We start from the raw sequence: 16,931 nt of genomic DNA, 5'->3' as shown, positions 1-16,931 counted from the left end.
TTGTCCTCATTGCCACATATTCTAAGAGTTGTCCCCATCATGACTGTTTTTATTGTTTTGCCTTGTGTTAGCTATTTATTGCTACATATTCTCAGAGTTGTCCCCATCATAGCTGTTTATTGCTGTGTATTCTCAAAGTTGTCCTCATCATGGATGCTATCCCCTTCACAGATTTTGCCTGAGTTTTGCACATAGCTATTTATTGCTAAGTATATTCTCAGAGTTTTGGATCATAGCTAAAATGCCTAGCTATTTATTAATACTCAGAGTTGTCCCCATCTATTCTTTGTTTTGCTGTGATAGCTTCTCAAAGTTGTCCCCATCATTGGATGCCTAGTTTATTGATGTAGCTGTTTATTGCTGATATTCTAAGAGTTGTCCCTATCATGACTATTGTACGTTATATATTCTTAGTTTTGCCTTGTGTTAGCTATTTATTGCTACATATTCTCAGAGTTGTCCCCATCATAGCTGTGGATTATTGCTGTTTTGCCTTGCCCTATTCTCAAAGAGTTGTCCTCATCATAGCTGTTATCTATTCTTATTGCTGTTTATTCTAAGAGTTGTCCCCATCCTGACTATAGATGTTATCTTGATGTTATGTGATAGCTTATTTATTGTTTTCTCACGCCCCATTATGACTATTGGATTTATTATTCTTATTTTGCCTTGTGATAGCTGTTTATTGCATTCTCAGAGTTGTCCCCATCATAGCTAGTGGATGCTATCTGTGTTTTGCCTTGTGATAGCTATTTATTGCTATTCTCAGAGTTGTCCCCATTAGCTTTTACCTTGTTTTGCCTTGCTAGCTATTTATTAATACATATTCTCAGAGTTGTCCCCATCCTCACTATTGGATGTTATCTATTCTTAGTTTTGCCTTGTGATAGCTATTTATTGCTACATATTCTCACGGTTGTCCCCATTATGACTATTGGATGTTATCTATTCTTAGTTTTGCCTTGTGATAGCTGTTTATTGCTACATATTCTCAGAGTTGTCCCCATCATAGCTAGTGGATGCTATCTGTTCTTAGTTTTGCCTTGTCCTAGCTATTTATTGCTACATATTCTCAGAGTTGTCCCCATCCTGACTATTGGATGGATGCTATCTGTTCTTGGTTTCCCCATCCTGACTATTGGATGTTATCTTTCTTAGTCCTTGTGATAGCTATTTATTACTACATATTCTCAGAATTGTCCCCCATTATGACTACTGGATGTTATCTATTCTTAGTTTTGCCTTGTGATAGCTATTTATTGCTACATATTCTCAGAGTTGTCCCCATCCTGACTATTGGATGTTATCTATTCTTAGTGTTGCCTTGTGATAGCTATTTATTGCTACATATTCTCAGAGTTGTCCCCATCACTGACTATTGGATGCTATCTATTCTCACTGTCGCCACCAAGGTCCATAGACCTTGGTCGCCACCAGCCGTGGCTGTTTCGTTCTTCCTTCTCTGCTCTGTCACAAACCACGGCAATTTGATTTATAACTCAGCGTAAAATCAGGAAGTCGAATTAACCAATCTTGACTTCCTGGTTTCCACGCCGAGTGAAATGAGGTGCAGAAAAGTGCAAAGACTTCGCGTTTGTGCGACGTTGTTTCTTCATATACCGCTCATCGGTGTTTGTTGGTCGTATGTTGAATTTGATTTCTTTCGGTTAACTGCGTCATGAGATGTTTGAGAGGGTGGAAATTTTATGAGAGAGAGAGAGAGAGAAATGTTGGCCTCTCACAGTAGAAAGTAACCCCACTTTTCTCACTTTATCTTCGTCTTGTTGTCACTTTATTATTATTATACTCTCTGAAGGGTAAACACATAATATGCGGTTTTGAAAATTGTCAGAATTATAAATTTGTATCAACATATATATATATATATATATATATATATATATATATATATATATATATATATATATATATATACATATATATATATATATATATATATATACATATATATATGTATGTGTGTGTATGTGTGTGTGTATGTATAAAATAACTAATCTTCATTTCGCTCACAGTTTTTTTTATTTTATGATTTGAAGTTAAACAGTTCACTAGTTGATATTTTTCACACACCTCTGAGTTTTGTATGCTACTTTATATGAGTGACTGAAATGCCCGCTCAGTACGGAACTCCTTTTCTTGAAGCCTCGTGTCACTGTTACTTCTCGTTTGTGTGTTCATCAAATTGGGTTTTCCCTTCCCTGGTAACTGGTAACCTGTGGCAAGAAACCAGTTTCTGGGAAAGAGGAACAACGTGAAATTTTACAAAGAATAATTTGTGTTGAATATTTTTAGGTGCGTTTTCTTTTATATATGTATATTTATGTTTATAACATATATACATAACATCTAGATATTTATATATATTATATATTTATATATATGTATATATATAATGTATATATACATATACATACGCACGCACACACACACTAAACATTATATGTATAACATTATATATATATATATATATATATATATATATATATATATATATATATATATATATATATACATACATGCATACATGCATACATATATATTAAACTTTATCACTTGTTCTGTGCACTAATATATTTAATAATAACAGAACCTCATGTAACAGGATGGTATCTAACGGACTTTTTCATTAAAAGAAATTTTACACGCTCCTTTTTTTTAGTAGACGCTTTTGATATCTTTGTAAATATGCCTCGAGCTGATTTCTAGTCCACCTGGCTCAGGAGATTTCTACCTGTGTAACTGGTTAATTATTCTCTTTTCCCAACGCAAAATGGCGAGTGTCATGTTAGCTGCTTAAAGTCCCTAAGAAGTGAATGCAAAGGTGATATCAGGTTAGATGATTACACAAGTTCAGGTAAGGGAAGGTTAGGTTAGGTAACACTAGAGATTATGTTAAGCAGAATCACATTTATTACCTGTACTTCAAATTTTATAACATTCACTAACAAATAGGCAGTTAGTAACCCACAAAAGCCATCGAGATCTCTCATAACTTCCCCATATTTATGTTTTATCTTTTTTTTTACCTTTTTCGACAGATGAGTGCCAATCAGAAGGGAGTGGTGATGTCCGCTTTGGCGGCAGCCGTGGGTCTCTTGGTGGGTGGATTGATCGGCCATTTTGGCACTCCCACATCCTCCTCAACTATGACCATCCCTGAGGAAGACCAGCAGAAAATCATGTATGTAAATGAATTGAGCAATTATTAATGTTGTTTTCCTTTCTCTTCATAGTTTTGTTTCTTGAGACACTAGAAATGTAACAGGAAAGGGAATGCTTGCTTTTGATGCAGTAGGGACTAACCTAACCTAACCTAACCTTAGTTAAGTTTCCCTAACATGACCTAACTTTCATTGCCGGATCTATTCTAGGTTTGCCTTATTTAACCTGAATTGCGTTTCATATCCTGTCTGTAACTATGTCATAACTTGACCAAACGTGATGTTATTTGGCCTAAACTCTTTTTAGCTTTACCTATCCTAACCTAACCTTTCCATACCTGAACCAGTGTTGTCATCTAACCTGGTATTGCCTTACAGACCATAATTAGAACTTATTTAAATTAACCTTATCGTGTATGATCTGAATTTCCCATAGCTGATCATTTCCCACACCTCCATTACCCACACTCACAACTGTCCTATTTCCCACACAAGTTTCCAGAATTTCTCACACCCACATCACCTTCCCATACTGTCCCCACATCGTAGGCCTCCAATCTATGGCTGTCTTCTGTCTACTGAAATATCTGTTTATTATTGAAGAATGTCATGTTTCAGCTGTTTGCCTGACTGTGTGTCAGTAGGAACATATAATTAGATTTCTGCGTAAATCCCCTTCCTGTTCTGGTAACCTAAACAATTGTTTCATAGAAAGTAAAAATCCCTATGTTATCATGTTGTCACAGATGACCTTGGTCCTCTGGACTTTTGTTTCTCTCAGTAACTGGTTAATCATTAAAGTGTAAGCAGAGCAGTGTAGGCATTCCTTAATGTTCCTTGCAGCTTCCCTTCGGCCCCTAGCTGCAGCCCCTTTCATTCCTTTTACTGTAGCTGTGTTCATATTCTCTTTCTTCCATCTTCCTTTCCTCAGTCCTCTTCTGATAATTGCTTTTACACTCAGTTTCACTTTCAGCGTTTTATGGCCTTACAGGTCCCAGTGCTTGGCCTTTGTCCTAAATTTTATAAGCCAGTTCCAACTAAAGTATAAGAAGCCTTTACTATGCAGCCTAGAAGGATACATTTTTAGGCATAGTTCTAAGAATCCTTCAACAACTTAGATCACTTAGAACCTTCCCAAGCAGGGCTATGCACCACTTCCTCAGGGGTGAAGCCTAACAGAATCCTTACCTTTTCATTCTCCTGTGTGCCACTGGTATGGGCTAGACTCGGGCATCAGGTTGGCCGCACCAGTGTTCTCTTTGTTGAGATTTCTGCTTTATGTCTATGAATTGTAGGACTTGTGAGAAAGCTGAATCATGACAGGGAAGTTCTCAGAGTTCTGTTGAATAAACGCAATGTTTGTGAAGGGTAATGATGGGAGAATGTACTATTCCCATTGCTTTGACGAAAATATTTCTTTTGTGACTGTGCAAGACCAGAACTTGCTTTCGTGATAGTCATGGGTATTGCTTGAGAAATTCACAGGTAATATGCAGGTAATATGCAGTGGTATATATATATATATATATATATATATATATATATATATATATATATATATATATATATATATATATATATATATATATATATATATATATATATAAATATATATATATTGTATATATATTATATATATTATGTATATAAACATACATATATATATATACATATATATATAAAGAGAGAGAGAGAGGGAGAGAGAGAGAGAGAGAGAATCTCGCAGTAATTATCCATACCGACAGACGTTGCTTTTGCAATATTGCAGGTTGCTATTGAATCTTAGATTCTTTGTTGATCTGTTCTTTATGTTCTTTTGTTCACCTGTTCTTTTGTTATGCAAAAAAAAAAAAAAAAGAATTAGTCAGTGGGTGAAGGGCGAACATTGTTGCTCAATATTACTCTCTCTCTCTCTCTCTCCCGGTTAAACCTTTTGTGATTCTTTCGAGGTGAACGTCGATCTCATGCTGTGGTAAGACGACTGCTGTGGGTCGACGCCTGGATGTAGAGAGAGAGAGAGAGAGAGAGAGAGAGAGAGAGAGAGAGAGAGAGAGAGAATTTTAGACGTTATTGTTTTGTCAGGGCATACATTACCATATCCTATGAAAACTCTCTCTCTCTCTCTCTCTCTCTCTCTGGATGCAATTTACCTAATATATAATTCTCGCGTCAAAGCTTGATTACCATTTGAATGACAATGAGTTGATGATTTGTCTTCATTGTTAAGTCATCATCAGCGCTATGTATCCGGATTCTTATATGCTCCATTGTTAGGTTTTTGCGTGAATTTTATGTATCCTGTTTCTCTCAAGGTCTGTGTCTCGTGTTCACATAAGTATTTTGTGTTCTGTAGTAGCCTGCTAGGCAAGTACATGTATTTCTTTTTTATTGCTGCTGAGGCTGTTATATGCTGACTGTGAGTAATAATAATAATAATAATAATAATAATAATAAATAATAATAATAATAATAATAATAATAATGGTCATGCCAAGCAGACTTCACAGAATAGGGCGTCTGGATGTCTAGGTATGGAAAAAGGGGAGAGAATTTCAATAAGGTTTTGTTATAGGTCGACTTATCACAGTATCAATATAAAACGTTATAGGGTCTGCCTCTTGACTTCTTTGAATTGGAATCCGGATATGAAGATGAAAAATCACAAAAACATGAAAGGGGAAAAGAAGATAAAGCATTTAAATACTTCCACGCGTCGACGTCATTTGAGAAATGAGTAAGATAGAAAGCCACTCCCCAGGACTAGTGGTATTCCAATTTCAGGACTAGTGGTATTCCAATTCCAGTTCCAATGCCAGGACTGGTGGTATTACAATTCCAGTTCCAGGACTGGTGGGATTCCAATTCCAGTTCTAATGCCAGGACTTGGTTTATGTTCCAATTCCAGGACTAGTGGTTTCCAATCTTCCAGGACTAGTGTTATTCCAATGGACTAGTGGTATTCCAATTCCAGTTCAATGCCAGGAAGTGGTATTCCAATGCCAGGACTAGTGGTTTCCAATTTCAGGACTAGTGGTATTCCAGTTCCAGTTCCAGGACTAGTGGCAATTCCAGTTCCAGGACTAGTGGTATTCCAATTTCAGGACTAGTGGTATTCCAATTCCAGTTCCAATGCCAGGACTGGTGGTATTACAATTCCAGTTCCAGGACTGGTGGGATTCCAATTCCAGTTCTAATGCCAGGACTAGTGGTATTACAATTCAGTTCCAATTCCAGGACTAATTCCAATAGTTCCAGGACTAGTGTTATTCCAATAGGACTAATTCCAATTCCAGTTCCAATGCCAACTGGTGGTAATTCCAATGCCAACTAGTGGTATTCCAATGGACTCCAGTTCCAGTTCCAGGACTAGTGGTATTCAATTCCAGTTCCAGGACTAGTGGTATTCCAATTTCAGGACTATGGTATTCCAATTCCAGTTCCAATGCCAGGACTGGTGGTATTACTGTTCCAGGACTGGTGGGATTCCAGTTCTAATGCCAGGACTAGTGGTAAAATTCCAGGACTAGTGGTATTCCAATTCCAGTTCCAGGACTCAATAGGACTAGGTTTTGTTCCAGGACTTGTTATTCCAATTCCAGGACTAGTGGTATTCCAATTAGTTCAATGCCAGTATTCCAATAGTTCCAATGCCAGGACTAGTGGTATTCCAATAGGACTAGTGGTCCAGTTCCAGTTCCAGGACTCCAATTGTTCCAGGACTAGTGGTATTCTTTGGACTAGTGGTGGAATTCCAGTTCCAATGACTGGTGGTATTATGTTCCAGGACTGATCTAATGCCAAAAATTCCAGTTCCAAAACTAGTGGTATTCCATGTTCCAGGACTAGTGTTATTCCAATTCCAGGACTAGATTCCAATTCCAGTTCCAGGACTATGTTAAATTCCAGGACTAGTGGTATTCCACGCCAGTTCCAATGCCAGGACTGGTGGTATTTTCCAGTTCCAATGCCAGACTAATTCCAATTTCAGGACTAGTGGTATTCCAGTTCCAGTTCCAGGACTAGTGGTATTCCAATTCCAGTTCCAGGACTAGTGGTATTCCAATTTCAGGACTAGTGGTATTCCAATTCCAGTTCCAATGCCAGGACTGGTGGTATTACAATTCCAGTTCCAGGACTGGTGGGATTCCAATTCCAGTTCTAATGCCAGGACTAGTGGTATTACAATTCCAGTTCCAATTCCAGGACTAGTGGTATTCCAATTCCAGTTCCAGGACTAGTGTTATTCCAATTCCAGGACTAGTGGTATTCCAATTCCAGTTCCAATGCCAGGACTGGTGGTATTCCAATTCCAGTTCCAATGCCAGGACTAGTGGTATTCCAATTTCAGGACTAGTGGTATTCCAGTTCCAGTTCCAGGACTAGTGGTATTCCAATTCCAGTTCCAGGACTAGTGGTATTCCAGTTCCAGGACTAGTGATATTCCAATTCCAGTTCCAGGACTAGCGGTGGTGACGCATTTGACTGTGGCCCTGATCTGCGTACAAATATATAAGCTCACTTTGCGACTTTCCTTTCAACCGCTGCGTCGCCTCGTTTTACGAACACCTGCGCGGGGAACGTAATTATACCTAAATATTACTCACTAATTAATGCATGTTACACCAAACACTTACACACAGCTCTGCAGGTGTGGAAGACTCTAATGTGTAGCTTTTACGTATCTTCCGATTTTAGAGTTTTGGCCAAACATACATTTGTCATCTTTCATACGTTATATGTACAGGAATTCCAAATCAGGTACCGAACAGGATCACGAATGTTGCCACCGTGAGGATCAACATTTGAATTAGTCCCTGCTATTCAGCACCAGATTATGGTACTTTCTACAGTCTTCTGTGTTTCATGAGTAAACTCCTATCGCCTTTCATACGTTATCTGTACAAGAATCCGAAATCAGGACCACAAATGTTGCCAACGTGGAGATCAACATTTTAATTAGTCCTTACTGTTCAGTACCAGGTTATGGTACTTTCCACAGTCTTCTGTGTTTCGTGAGTAGTTTACTCAATCTATTCTGCCTCTTTCCTAGCGCCTTTCGTTATCAGCACAAGAATCCCAAATCAGGTATTGAACAGGATCACAAATGTTGCCAACTCGAGGATCAAAATATGATACTTTCTACAGTCTTATGTGTTTCCTGAATAACTTACTCAGTTTACTATGCATGTTCTTGCAGCGATGTCTTGAATAGAGTGGTTTTACCCGTCTTAGTTTCTCCGTGGGATAGAAGTGGGAATTCATGTTAGTCTAGTAACTTATAACGGTAATTTTGCAATTTCACTCTAGCGTTAAATACTAAAATCGATTGCAATGGTTATTTGTACCATAATGCACCATCACAAGAGCTGAATTGTTCTCCCTCGAGGAGGTTATTCCCAGTAAACTCTGTACTGTTATCAGCCTCTGAGACCAACTCTGAAAGGGCTTAGGAAACAATGCATACCGCCATAGCATCTGCACGAAATACTGAATTTTTTACAAACTGAATTTATCTTTTGAGTGTTAGTGTTGTTTAAGATTAAGCTAGTAGTAGTAGTAGTAGTAGACGTGATTTTCCTTTGAAGCGGCTCCCATGCTTTTTCTGTTCCTCCTTTGCTTGGTTTGTTCAAGTTTAAAGTTTCTGTAATACCATATATCTTTTATAGATTCCTTCCTATTTTCAATTCCTTCTTTCGATAGATCTGCAAATAGATAGATGTTAGCTATCAACTCCTCTATATCTTGTTGGTATGGCTGCTGCAAGAATCTACGTCTTTTTCTAATGTCACCGTATGCTGGGCAGTAAAGCAAGAACTGTTCTAAGTTTTCAGTTGTTTCTTCACAGCACAAACATTTTTTATCTTCCCTTTTTGCCCTATTGCTATCTTTTATTCCTAGTGTGCTTAATCTAGCCCTACAGATCAGCTTCTTACAACACTTAGCATTAGTACTGTTAGTAGTAGTGGGGATACGACTCTGGAATGGCCCTACCGAACACTATACTGCTGTTGCTTCTAGGGCAGCCTGTTGCATGCACTGCCTTAATGTCTGTAGTAAAGACTGATTTTTTTTTACAGACTGAATCTATATTTATATCTAACTACCTTCTGAGAGTTAGTGTTGGTTTAGATTAAGCTGCTTAATCTAAAACAACACAGTACTAGTACTATTAGTAGTAGTGGGGGTATGACTTTGGAACGGCCCTACACAACACTATACTGCTGTTGCTTCTAGAGCAGTCTATTGCAAACAGTGCCATAGTACCTTTACTAATTATTGAATATTTTACAAACTGAACTGAAATTTCTGTCTCATTATTTATCGAAAACCACGCTTAGTACTAGGAGTAGTAGTACGTACTACTGGAGATACGACTTTGGAACGGCACAACCCAACACTACAATATTACACGAGGTCTTTTGCTCCTAGAGCACCCCGGTACAAGGTTTACGTCCACTGGAGGCCCTGTCACAGGGTAAATTGGTGGAGGGGGAGAGGCATAGGATATGGGGTTGTTAGTAGGAGCGTAGGGTTGTGGTGAGGTTGTTAGTCTAACTTTCCCTGGAGGGCTGGCTCACCTACCTCGACCACGGGGCTGCCTTCCCTTAGATGACGCCGTTTCTCCGCCTCAAGCCGAATGGCGGTTGTGTTATTTAGTATTCTGTTAATCCAGCCGTCTGGAGCGTTGTGTAATATCTTCACGCCGAGAATAGTAATTACTTCCCCTTTGAAGGTTTGATGACGTTGCGTTAAAAGAGCCAGACTCGCCTCTTTACACATGACACGAGAAGAATTTGATTAGTCCTATAGATGTTCTCCTATTTTCCACACAAGTGTAAGGGAAGTTTAAATGTGTGTTTGGGGGGGTGGGCAACTCTCCCCCACCATTAAAGGCCATTTTCTAATTTCCAGGTCTTACTATTTCTATGTAAATGATTACCATTGATTCGGTTTAATACAAAATACACCTTTTTCTATCGTACCCACGTTAAATTTAGCATATACGTATACCTGTCTCTTTAAGTGATATTTATCGTGGATATATCCCGTTGCTATAGCGTTGAATTTTATTATTATTATTATTATTATTATTATTATTATTATTATTATTATTATTATTATTATTATTATTATTTTGTTGAATAAAATGGCTGCATTTTGCACACTGATTTTATGCAGCCATTTCATTCAACAAAACTTGCCTCAAAGTGAGTCTTCTTCCTTCGTATTATTATTATTATTATTATTATTATTATTATTATTATTATTATTGCGCAATGTGAAAAAGAGTCAAAGCGCCAAGAAAAAAATTATAGGTGAAAATTTTTATGAAAATAAAAAGTAGATAATTATAAAGGAAAATTGACAGCCAACTAAGATAATCGTTTAAGGACAAGAAATTAATAAGACATTTTAAACTATAGTTACTTAATCCTGAAGTGGCCTTGATTTAAAACTGTTACATATATACATATATATATGTGTATATATATACACATATACACACTATATATACATACATATATATGTATATATATATATATATAGGTTATATATACATGTGTATATATGTATATATACTTATATATATATATTATTCAGTAAGCTCTAACAGGGAAAAAATGTTTACCGTTTTCTCCATCCTATTGTCCTCCATTCTTTCCACATAACCAGGCCATCTAACAACACTGTGATCCATCCTTTCTCATACACTAACCACTTTACTATTGCATATCCCAATATTACTTACTCTTTTAGTTCTTATGAGGTCATATGTACTGTATAAACAAGTAATTTACACTCCTTTTTTTTCTTCCGTCCGTATTCAAGATCCACATATAACTTCTATAAAGGAAAGTTGGCTCAACAATTCTTTTATACAAACCTTGCAAACAGAGATACTCCAGTCTTTAATCCTGTCTTCTGTACAGCCTCTGCTACCTATTGTTATATGCCCCATTTTCTCTGTCAAAATGCTAACGTACACCTACCATACACGTTATACATCTCTCTCTCTCTCTCTCTCTCTCTCTCTCTCTCTCTCTCTCTCTCTCTCTCTAGAAAGATTAGAAACTTCTCATTCTTGTGCCTTGTGTCTGTGCAAAGAATAAGAATAGTACTAGTAACAAAAATTATTGATTGTATTGTTTTCATGAGCTGCTCTGGCGTAACTAAAACTTGTACTGTACTGTGACTCAGTGACAGTTACAGTACTTGGTCATAAAAATCAGATTTGCTGCACAGAATAACAAAAACATAACGTTAAGACCATGTTTGAAGCTCATTATGGCTGCTCAGTTCTGAAATCGCTGACATAAATAACATCATAACATCATTGCCATGAAATACCAAGAGGAAAAATATTTTTTATAAGTAGAGAGAGAGAGAGAGAGAGAGAGAGAGAGAGAGAGAGAGAGAGAGAGAGAGAGAGAGAGAGGTTAATTATTTATCATTGCTTCCCTTATCGATTTATGTGTAAATGCAATGACCCACTCGTTAATTCTACATTATTTTATTTCATAAGCGTACATCTATAGCTGGCGCGAGATACGTTCTGCCAAATGTACGACGATACCAACAACACTATTCTGTAACTTAGCGTATCTCTTCACTGCAGACATCGTCCTTGAATATATTGTAATTATTATGAAGCCACGAAGACCTTGGACTACTGTCATAAACTTGACAATAAAAATTCAAAGATAAAAACTACAAAACAATCACTTTTTATTGTCGTTTTATGTTTTTATTATTTTCATTATTCTTTCGGAAACATGAATCATAAATAACTTTTGTTTCAGCCTAAATCGAGGAGTTAAGAGGTCTTCGTGTCTTAATAATAGTTATGATATACTCAAGGCCAATTTAGTGAAGAGATATCCCAAAGATACTGAATAGTGGTCTTGGGTATATCGTCGTGCATCTGGTAGCAGCGTTTCTCGTGCAAGCTAGACTTATACTGCTGAATTAATGTAGGCTGTAAATGCTTCATTGCATTTGATAAAAGAAAGTTATTGTAAATCTCTCTCTCTCTCTCTCTCTCTCTCTCTCTCTCTCTCTCTCTCTCTCTCTCTCTCTGTGTGTGTGTGTGTGTGTGTGTGTGTGTGTGTGGAATAGCTAATGCATTCTCATTTTTCTCAACAGACTTGTCGACAAGCTCATGAACGACAAATGGATGACCGAGGTCGACTTGAAGCAACAGATGATCGACCTCGTCGACACATCGAACCTCAGAGAGAACCTCAGGTAGGATCGACTGGTTGTTAAGTTATCTGGCACCCCTGGGAGAGGACCAGAACGAATGCTCCATTTAGAATCATATCCCTTACTTTGCGTTAGGCCTATGTAGTTCGACGGACTGTTGTTTATCCTTCTGCGTAGGTGCTGGAGCATTAAGTTCTCTAAAAGTGTATTTGGAAAATTTTAAAAGAATATGTTTAGGAATTCCCAAAGAACATATTTGGAAATTCGTAGAGAACATACTTGGAAATTCCGTCTCTTGTTCACAGAGAACTGACCTCCAAACCTCACCTGGCAGCCTCAGAAAGAGACGACGAACTAGCGCTGATGATCCACAAGAGGTTCGTGGATGCAGGATTCGATTCCTCAGATATGGTGCCTTACAGGGTTCTTCTGTCCGCACCGGATCCGAATAATCCGAATTTGGTAAGCCCATTTTTACTAATTAAATATTTCCCACTGCCTTCTGTTACTTCTTTCTAATGGACACCATATTGTTTGGCAGCTTGAACTTCGAGTCAGTGGCCCCTGCGGGCTTGTTCTATATGAATAGGGTCATCTTCAGAATAATAATAATAATAATAATAATAATAATAATAATAATAATAATAATAATAATAATAGGCAAAAATTTTTGGCAAAGGCCAGGCAGTTGATAACAATTTTATATGATATGTAACAGAAAAGTTTGTTAAGGTATGTAAATATCGTATATAGGCCTTGTTATTGATCAGATTGGACACATGTTTTTAAAATATTCAGTACAAGAATGCTAATATAGAGAGGCGATAAGGGGTACATGAAAAAAATTTCATGTACAAGTAGGTGCCAACACAAAATTTGAATGACCCAATTAAGCCAAACGTAGGGAATACCGGTATAGTCTCATTAACGAACTTCTGACAGAATTATGCTATTCATAATCGTATGATATAGCCTAGGCCTAGCCGAAGTCCTTATTGTGTAGCCTAGGTCTATGGAAAGCAGTTTATTGTTGGCGAGCATTTAAGAAATTCTGTTTATCGAACAGTCAGCGTACACCTAAAATCCTCTTATATTGTTCCTGGTGAACTTATCAGCTGTTACAGCACACAGGAACGTCCCAGATTTATGATTGTGCTAAGACGTTTGCTTTCAGACCGAACGCCTAAAATTAGTTCTCTGTTTACAAGAGGTGAGCAAATCACACTTCCAAGGCTAACCTCCATTTTTTCCTCAACCCAAGGAATTATAGTATTTAACACATAGTATGAAAGGGTGTTAATTTTCCACTTATCAGAAAAGTCGACTAAACTGCAAGGTACAGGAATGACGATTTGGTTTATAATGGTACACTGGATTATCTATAATAAAAGTCAGTTATTTCGGCGCTGTTATTTTAATTATTTTGTTTTGTTTGTTTCATTTATAGATTCATTCAAGATGAAAACAAAAAGAGGTTCTCTCTCTCTCTCTCTGTGTGTGTGTGTGGCCTCGTAGAGTCGTAGTGTCAGTTGATGCGTTAACGGCCCACAACCCTATCTCTCTCTCTCTCTCTCTCTCTCTCTCTCTCTCTCTCTCTCTCTCTCTCTCTCTCTCTCAGAAAGAACCGTTAATCCCTCTGATAAGGAATTTTCTCGAATACCTCAAGACATTGTCTTAAAATTATAACATGCCCTTTCGTAGTGTAGACCAATCCGGAAATGCATATCACCGCTGTGCTAAGACGGCGCATTGGCGGGAATTTTATTCTTCTTCCAATAAAAGTTGGCCTACTGTAAGTTTATAGTTTTCTAGAGACAATTTATAGACTCTCTCTCTCTCGCTCTCTCAACAGATCACAATCCACGACAAGGACGACAAGGAAGTCTTCAGGACCAAGTACAAGGAGGTGGAAGTCCGGAATGGAGACGATAGTCCGGACTTCGTGCACGCCTTCACGGCATATGCCCCAGCAGGTTAGAGAGAGAGAGAGAGAGAGAGTGGTGCTGAGTGGACGGAGTTATTTGTTAGTTTTTCAGTTGATATGTTTAGTTATTTGTTTATTTAATGATATAGTTTTTTGTTTTTATTTAGGAGTGGTTTAATACCTTATTTGTTTGTTGTATTGTGAGAAAAATAAGTCATATTATTTTACATTAACACAACTAATCCATTTGGGACACACACACACACACACACACACACACATATATATATATATATATATATATATATATATATATATATATATGTGTGTGTGTGTGTGTGTGTGTGTGTGTGTGTGTGTGTGTGTGTGTGTGTGTGTGTGTGTGTTTCTGTGTGAAGGAGTATGAAAAATGACTTATATACTTAATTTATTTAGTCTCATTGTCTATCGAATTGTTAGTATGGGAACTTGCTTACGTATATCTTTTTATATATGCTTTTGTTTGTTATACTATATATATATATATATATATATATATATATATATATATATATATATATATATATATATATAAGTTTTAGTTCTGAAAAGAAACACAGCCCCTGAAGAAGGACTCATTCCACTCCTGCAGGAGACGTCAAGACCGCCCTGGGCGTCGGGGTCATCTACGTCAACTACGGCAGAGTGGAGGACTTCGACAAACTGAAGGAACTCGGGATTAACGTCACAGGACACATCGTCATCGCCCGGTACGGCAAGATCTACCGCGGGAACAAGGTCAGCAGTGTTTCTTCTCGCTCTCGGGCCTCAATGTTACCCGTTGCTATACTTACTCGAGGGTGTCAGAGCTGTAAGGAATTTTTTTTTGGCAATACCGACAGATATTTTGTCCTGTAAATCGATAATCTTGTGTTGAGCGAATTTTTTTGTTCGTTTTTTTGTTTTCTGTGAAAGAAAACTATTGAGATGACTATTTGTCTGTCCATCCGCGCTTTATTCTGTCCGCATTTTTTCTGTCCGCCCTCAGATCTTAAAAACTACTGAGGAGGCTAGAGGGCTGCAAATTGGTATGTTGATCATCCACCCTCCCATCATCAAACATACCAAATTTCAGCCCTCTAACCTCAGTAGCTTTTATTTTATTTTCTTTAAAGTTAAGGTTACACATGATCGTGTGTCTGGCACCGTTGTAGGTGCCAACAACACAGGCCACCACCGGGCCGTGGCTGAAAGTTTCATGGGCCGCGGCTGAGAGTTTCATACAGCATTATACGCTGTACAGAAAACTCGACTGCGCCGAGGAAACTTCGATCCATTTTTTACTTGCTGTTTTTTCAAACAGTTACAGTTCATGAAGATTTTTTCTTCCTTTTTATTAAAGTTTCGTTTTTAATAGACGAACCTTTTCCTCTTCTCTAAGAAGAATCAGTAAAAGCCAAACGTTTCGCAGATATATGAACAAATATTTTCATCTACTGCATTATGAGTTTTCCTTTAAACACAAAACCTTTTAAGATAAACAAATGTGTCTGTCAACAAACATTTTCTTCTACTGCAGTATGAGTTTTCCTTTAAAATCTAAACCTTTCTTTTAAGATAAATATTTATTTCTATCTAAAAAACCAAAAGTTTCATAGATTAACAAACAAACATTGTCTTCTTTCATTAGAGTTTTCCTTTAAAAACAATGTCCTTTTTTTTAAGATAAATATTTCTGTCAACAGAATAAACGTTTTATAGGTTAGTCAATAAACATTTTCTTCTAATGTAAACAGAAAAAACCTTGAAACCAAAGGTATCGAGAAAACTAAGAATAAATTTCCTCTCCATTGAAAGTGATCCTGCCTGAAACCAAAGTTTTCCTGAAAATAAACAAAAATAGAATATAACTTAAAATAGGACCAGGTTCTCTTTTAGTTGGAAATATCCCTTGAAAAAATCAAGTTTTCTATAAGAATAAAAATGTTCTTCTCATCCATATGTAAATCATCTTTAGAAACTGTTTGATAAAAATAAATCAAAACGTTTGTTCCTGTAAATAGAAATCTATCAAAAACTCAAAAGTTTCCTATGAAATAAACACGTATTCTTTTTCCTTCTCGCGATAACAGTCTGTATAAACCAAGTCCTCATAAAAATAAACATTTCTTTTTCTCTTTATAAAAATCCTCATTAAACCAAATCATTTCTACAAAACCAAATTGAAAAAGTAAAACAATATTTCTTCTAATCTTAACATTCTCATCCACTCCTCTCAGCTCCTACACGCAGAAGAGCGAGGCGCCGTAGGAGTTATCCTCTACTCTGATCCCAGAGACGTGGCCCTTGAAGGGGTGCAGCCGCAGGAGGTCTACCCCAATACCTTTTGGCTTCCCGGAAGTGGCATGCAGAGAGGAACGTCCTACATGTTGGATGGAGACCCCCTCACTCCTGGGTGGCCTTCTACAGGTACAATGAAAACTTCACTCGACCCCTGTTCCCGTAGGGGGATGGACTCTGCACGCATTGCTTGAGGTTCTTTGCAGCGTCCTTTAGGCCCCTAGCTGCAGCCCCTTTCATTCCTTTCACTGTACTTCAGTTCGTATTTTCTTTCTTCAAGGAAGGGTATCTTATTATTCTGA

General features: G+C 37.4%; 1 protein-coding gene across 1 annotated transcript in view; it reads left to right on the top strand.

Moving 5' to 3' along the window:
• The window catches only part of LOC136837026 (N-acetylated-alpha-linked acidic dipeptidase 2-like), a 33,850-nt gene that overhangs the window by 6,302 nt on the left and 10,617 nt on the right, over positions 1–16,931 (top strand). Inside the window, exons 2-7 of the mRNA XM_067101568.1 lie at positions 3,060–3,202; positions 12,327–12,428; positions 12,692–12,848; positions 14,239–14,359; positions 14,942–15,087; positions 16,569–16,758. Of these exons, the coding sequence (XP_066957669.1) occupies positions 3,060–3,202; positions 12,327–12,428; positions 12,692–12,848; positions 14,239–14,359; positions 14,942–15,087; positions 16,569–16,758 (859 nt within the window). The remainder of the gene's footprint in view (positions 1–3,059; positions 3,203–12,326; positions 12,429–12,691; positions 12,849–14,238; positions 14,360–14,941; positions 15,088–16,568; positions 16,759–16,931) is intronic.

The sequence above is a fragment of the Macrobrachium rosenbergii genome, chromosome 57 (assembly GCF_040412425.1).
Source record: "Macrobrachium rosenbergii isolate ZJJX-2024 chromosome 57, ASM4041242v1, whole genome shotgun sequence".
NCBI classification, from domain to species: domain Eukaryota; kingdom Metazoa; phylum Arthropoda; class Malacostraca; order Decapoda; family Palaemonidae; genus Macrobrachium; species Macrobrachium rosenbergii.
Note: the sequence above shows the minus strand (reverse complement) of the source record. Positions and strands in the feature narration are given on the sequence as shown.